Source organism: Prosopis cineraria, unplaced genomic scaffold (genome assembly GCF_029017545.1).
Source record: "Prosopis cineraria cultivar Desert tree isolate PC_DT_omini unplaced genomic scaffold, ASM2901754v1 PC11, whole genome shotgun sequence".
NCBI lineage: Eukaryota > Viridiplantae > Streptophyta > Magnoliopsida > Fabales > Fabaceae > Prosopis > Prosopis cineraria.
The window spans coordinates 34,234,032-34,240,556 of NW_026555342.1; the positions used below are offsets into that span (position 1 = coordinate 34,234,032).

General features: G+C 35.2%; 1 protein-coding gene across 1 annotated transcript; it reads right to left on the minus strand.

The window, feature by feature from the left end:
- Window positions 1-5,374: 5,374 nt before the first annotated feature.
- Window positions 5,375-5,878, minus strand: LOC129286482 (uncharacterized). Its single transcript, XM_054922440.1, has one exon. It carries the CDS (start codon window positions 5,876-5,878, stop codon window positions 5,375-5,377), a length of 504 nt encoding a protein of 167 aa, XP_054778415.1.
- Window positions 5,879-6,525: the final 647 nt, after the last annotated feature.

Below are 6,525 nucleotides of genomic sequence, written 5' to 3' on the forward strand. Positions count from 1 at the left end.
ATTGACTTGTTATTTTGTGTGTAGTTCATTTGAGGTGGTCAAAGTGATTCTAGAGTTAATGGCATTTGGTAGTGTGTTTTGGACACCTTTGAAAGTGTTTTGAGGTGAAAACAAACCATTTTGGGTTTGGGTATCCATTTTTTAATGGATGATTATTTGAAGAGCTTGAAGAGCTTTATGTGGATACTTGAATAGCTCAAATCAGACTTCAGATGGCGAAACGATATGCTTTGAAAGTTCAAAGTACTGTCATGACAGCAATCTGCTATCATGACAATAGGTGCGCACCACGGCGTAAATGCCTTCTGAGGAACTCGTCCCTCTGTGCCATCCACTATGGCGGTGTAGTTTGTGTTGCAACAAACAGGCCAAATTTTTGAAAAATTTCCAATTGTATCAGCTTGTTTCAAGTATTGTTTGATTTCCATGCTTCTATTATCATATTTAATTGATTTTGAACTATAGTTTGAGCTCAAACAATATTTTAAAAAGGGTTTTCTTAGGATCTCATTGTTTTAAACTAATTACCTTTTTAACCTTTAGGTTGTGATAACTTTCACTTGGGATTTTATCTAATCCTAGTTATTATAATGGGGTGTAAGAGTGTTGTCCTGATAATATCAAGGCGAACATTACATAAAATACATCCATATATCATAAACCATTATATAGTACAAGTATAGAACAAAAATGCATCCTAATTGACAATATTAAGTCTATTACACAAAATAAAACAATTCGTAGAGGCATACACTAGGAAAATAAAGATTCCTAAACTTTTAAAGCTTTTTCCCTTATTGCACCATAACTAAAGCCTATAAAATGTTAAAGAAGAGGGACGAGTCTGGCCATTCAGTAACCAAGGTGAACCTACTATATGCAGTTATATATTAAATGAATAAACACATGAATTTGAAATAGACTTTCTTAAAAGATGCATTAACACACGATTCACAACTTATCATTTCTTAGTTAACTCATTTTCATCTCAAACACAAGGTACATTGTCACAAGACACACAGACATGTAACTATAACCTGATATAGTAACATTATGTGCCACAACTTAATCATATGACATGTCATATAATCACATAGGCATGATCAAACTATCTTTATACCCTCATTATTTCCTCTGACTGGACTTGTGGGCTATAATAACAAATAGGGCTCCATTCATGTGATTGAACTACCCAAGCTCACAAATTGTGAGTTTTGACCCAAGTAACAATCACAAGACTCACTCTTGGACCATGTCTTCCCCCTCACTCAATTCTCTGGGGTATCTACACCCTAAACTAACCTCCTCAAAAATTGGTGAAAATGGCTAGGTTCTAGCCCCTCGACAAACTATGGGACAAGGCTATATACCCTCGTACACTGGAAGGAAGCTTAAAATTCATATAGATTTTATCTACTCCTCTCCTTAGGCGAACTCCTATCCATTGATCATGCCATGTATGATGCTCACTTTGTAAGATTTTAAATTTCTTAATCTCATAATTTGTCATTATTCAAGGGTAAAGTGGTAATTAGTATGCGATTAGAGATTTGAGTGATTACATGATGATTTGACTTATTGGTGTGTTGTATGAATAGACATGGGTGAAAGGAGTACGTGTAGTGAGAATAAATCTCATTGTGCCATGCACCACGGCTCATGGACCAGAAATTGCCTTCATAAGTTGAGAAATTTTAGAAATTTCAAAAGGGTGAATTTTGGAAACATATGAGAGGAGAGAAGAAGGGCTGAGAATCTAGAGCAAGCTATTTTAGGTTATTGGAAGGTGCTTCTAATCGATTACTTATCAGGTAAGCTATATATAATTCTTATCTTTCATTCTACACAGATTTCTCTGAAAATGAGTAATAGGCAAATTGAATCGATGAAATTTGAGGGGTTAGATTCTTTCTCAATAGTAAAAAAAAGGTTCTTGAGAGTTAAATTAGAGCTTTGAACCCGTAGGCTCAATTTTAGCTTTAGAGAGAGAAGAGTTAGGGCAGAAAACTGGTTTGAGTGAAATAAGACTGGTTAAGGTGATGTAAAGTAGTAATCGACTAGTAATAGACCTAGAATGGATAAATGAAAAATATTTTATAGATGAATATAATCTTACGCACTAAAAATGAGTTTTTGGTCAAAATAGACCAAATGACTAAAATATGCTAAATGTGTTTAGATAGGTATATTGGACGTGTGAGTAGAGAGAGGAAGCTTGAGATAAGTGATTGTGGTAGTTGAAATCCACAAGTAACCTTTCTAGTGACAAAAGAGTTAAAGTAATCGAATAACTTTCTTTGTTTGACTGTTTATTATCACTATATGTTAGTATGCTATGTAGTGCATGAACTTGTTTTGGATTAAGCATGATTTATAGCATTGTGTGAATGTTACATGAAATAGATTTTGATTGAATAAAACTAGTTAAATGGGTGTTTTCAAATGGTATGTTAATATATATGCTATGTATGAGAAAATGAGTAAAATGGTAAATGAGAACCTTAAATGGTTCAGGAAGCATGATCTTAGGGGTGGGAGTTCATGTAACCTCCTTTCATATTCACTTAGTGTAAAAGAAGATTACGGTATTACCACTCCTCACAACAGATACAATAATCAAATTTCATTTTAAAAGCTTCAGCCGAAAACTTATTTTTATAAAATCGATCAATTTACAATACAATCAGAGAAATACACAATGAAAGTAGATCATACGATCCTCTAATATGTAATGGACATAACCCTCCAGCATTCCTATCCTAATGACATGCATTTCATCACACACAAAAAACTAAAATTTGGGTCGTGCACTATAACGTGCAATTCGTGCATTATGGCAGAGCCACACGCTCACCTTTTTCTATGTCGCGTACCATGGCATGTGTCACCATGTGCCGCGACGTGCCTGTTCAAATTTCTGCTGTCATTTTAACAACAAAAATGATGAAATTTTAGTGTGCGTCATTTTCACATACGACATTTGATTAGAGTGATTCAAGTGCCCACATGAAGCTTAGCTCGTATACTAACTAATGAGATAGTTTGGACATGATCTAATGGTCAGATCAAAATTTTGACACCCAGGTGCAAAAGTCACTTTTTTTTTGAAAATTTTGCACACCCAAGTGCTTAAATTGATCCCTTTCTCTTATTAGACTACACTAGGCCTTGAACCAAGTCCAAAAAGATCTAATACACCTAATTGACTACAATTAATCACAATCATACTCATATATCAAAATTTGACCCCTCTATGGCCATTTTTCACAATTCACTAACTTCACATACTTTGCCATTTCTTGGCATAACTTACGCACTTGACTATTTCTCAACCCAAACATATACAATCATGTTCACAATACAATATTAGCCCCTAGAGTACTCATTTCATCATAATTTGTCCCTTGGCTTAAAATTCACTAACACAACCAACCATATCAACACAAACATACTCAAATCATAGCCCCTTGTCTCAAACAACATATATACACATAATAGGGCTTGATTTCACAAAATCTCAATTCAATACATGCATGTAGCCCTATGGCAACTCATATACATTTATATACACAATCTTTCAGTTTAGTTCATTACACAAACTCATCACGACTCAAGCTGGTCCAGACTCTCTTCCCTTGCCCTGATCACTTCTCAGTCCTATAAACATGAAACCATGGGGGTAAGATAAAAATCTCAGTAATAGAATAACTCACTCCAATTGACTATCAAATGCAATAATATGAAAGTAAACATAGTATATCATCAAAACCTTATAAAATAGTATTTATATCACATATACCATTTCCTTTCTCAACTTTTCATTATATCATAAATGATTCCATATTATCTCAACATATTTCATCATATCACATAACATACTAGCATGATCTTTACCAACCGAACCTCCAAAGCACCCCGACACAAAACCATAGGCTCATCTTAGACCAATGTACACTCTGATTAGTCTTGTGCTCACCTGCAGTGGTAGAATCACCCGGCCAAAGATTTTCTAACACACAATAAGGAAACCTTGGCATATGATCTTTGTCATCTCCTATACTCGGGTGAACTCCCATCCCTATGATCATGCTTTCCCAAACCATTTAAGATTCCCATTTACCATTTCACACTTTCTTACATAATATATACAAATAATACTTTACATTACAAAACACACATTTCTATGCTTATTTCAACCAAAAGTCATTTCACACACAACAATTACTCAATGCTATAAAACATGCTTAGTTTGAAACTGTTTCATGCACTACATAACATACTAACATATAGTTTCAATAAACAATTAAACAAAGAAAGTTATTCGGTTACCTTAACCCTTCTATGTCACTAGAAAGGTTACCTGTAGATTTTAACTATCACACAAGCTTATCTCAAGCTTCCATTCTCTACCCGCGCATCCAATATGCTAATCTGAACACATTTAGCACATTTTAGTTATTTGGTCCATTTTGACCAAAAACTCATTTTTACTACTTAGGGCTATATTTATTCATAAACTCTTTTTCATTTATCCATTCTAAGTCCATGACTACCCAATTACTACTTTACATCACCTCAACCAGTCTTATTTTGCTCAAATTAAATTTTCACCCTAACTTTCTCTCTCTAAAGGCTAAAATTGAGCTTATGGATTTAAAGCTCTACCATTCAACTCTAAACCGGTCGTAAAGCTCTAATTTAACTTCCGAGAACCTTTTTATTACTATTAGGCAAGAATCAAACCCCTTAAATTCCATTGATTCAATCTCCCTATAACTCATTTTCAGAGAAATTTGTGTAGAATGGAAGGTAAGAATTATGTGTAGCTTACCTAGCAAGTTACCGATCTAAATCACCTTTTACCACTCCATAATAACTTATCTTAGCTTCTCAGCCCTTCTCTTCTCTCTATCTCGTGTGTTTCTCAATTTCTCTCCTCTAAAATTTCTAAATTTTCACAACTTATGAAGGCAATTTCTAGTCCATGTGTTGCGGCACATGCAGTACAAGCCATGGCATATGGCACAGTGAGATTTATTCTTACCACACATACTTGTTTCGACCCGAAATGCACTCCTATCACCCATATCTGTTCTTAAAACACATAAACAAGTCAAAATACCAATTAATCATGTGAATCTCTAATCCCATACTAACTTCCACTTCACCCTCAACTAACCTCTAAACTTAGGATTGAGAAATTCAGGATGTTATAGTTCTTCCCTCCTTTTAAGAATTTTTCCCTCAAAATTTATAAAAGACATAAATATATACCTATGGAAATAGGTAAGGATATTATTGCATCATTCTATTCTTTATCTCCCAGGTAGCATCACTAGAAAATTTTAACTAATCGTATAGTCTTGTTCCTCAATTACTTCTCTTTCACATCTATGATTCGCTCTGGCTTAGCCTTATAGGTTAAATTCTTCTGGAGTTCAATCTCCTCCGATTCTATCACGTGTGAAGGATCAGGTTGATATTTCTTAAGTTGTGACATGTGAAACACCTCATGCATACTTGATAATTGTGGTGGTAAAGCGATCCTGTAGGCTATTGGTCTAATTCTCTCCAGAATCTCGAAAGGACCAATAAATCTAAGAGTCAATTTCTTGGCTCTTATTGACCTCCCGATTCCCGTCACCAGTGTAACCCTCAGAAACACATGGTCTCCCATCAGGAACTCTAGCGGCCTTCTATGCCTATCTGCATAACTCTTATGCCAACTCTGAGCCATTAACAGCTTTTGCCTGACCAACTCAAATTTTGAGTTGTCTGATCCACAATATCTAGTCCTAATATAGTCCTTTTGCTCAACTCTATCTAGCAAAGAGGCAATCTGCATTTTTTTCCTATACAATGCCTTATACAATGCCATTTGTATACTGGAGTGGTAACTATTATTATAAGAAAACTTAACCAAAGGAAGATGGCTATCCTAGCTACCTTTCAACTCTAATACACAGGCTTTTAACATATCCTCTAAGGTCTGTATGGTTCCCTTTGTCTGCCCATCTATTTGTGGATGATACGCCGTACTGAATCTCAACTTAGTACCTATGGTAGGTTGCAAAGCTTCCCAAAACTAAGAAGTAAATCTTGGATCTCTATTAGAAATTATATTCTTCGGCACACCATGTAACCTTACCACTTCTTAGACATAGATCTCTGCCAACTTTTCTAGAGAATCATTAATCCGTATCACTAAGAAATGAGCCGATTTAGTAAGTCTATCAACTATGACCCAAATGGCATCATGTCCAGATTGAGTTATTGACAACCCAATTATGAAATCCATAGAAATGCTCTCTCATTTCCACGTAGGAATATCCAATGATTGTAACAGTCCTATTGGTCTTTGGTGCTCTATCTCAACCTTTTGACAAGTCAAACTTTGAGTCACAAACTCTATTACATCTTTCTTCATGCTAAGCCACCACCAATACCGCTTCACATCCTGGTACATCTTTGTAGCTCCCAGATGGATCGTGTACTTCCTACAGTGAGCCTCATTCAAGATAACTC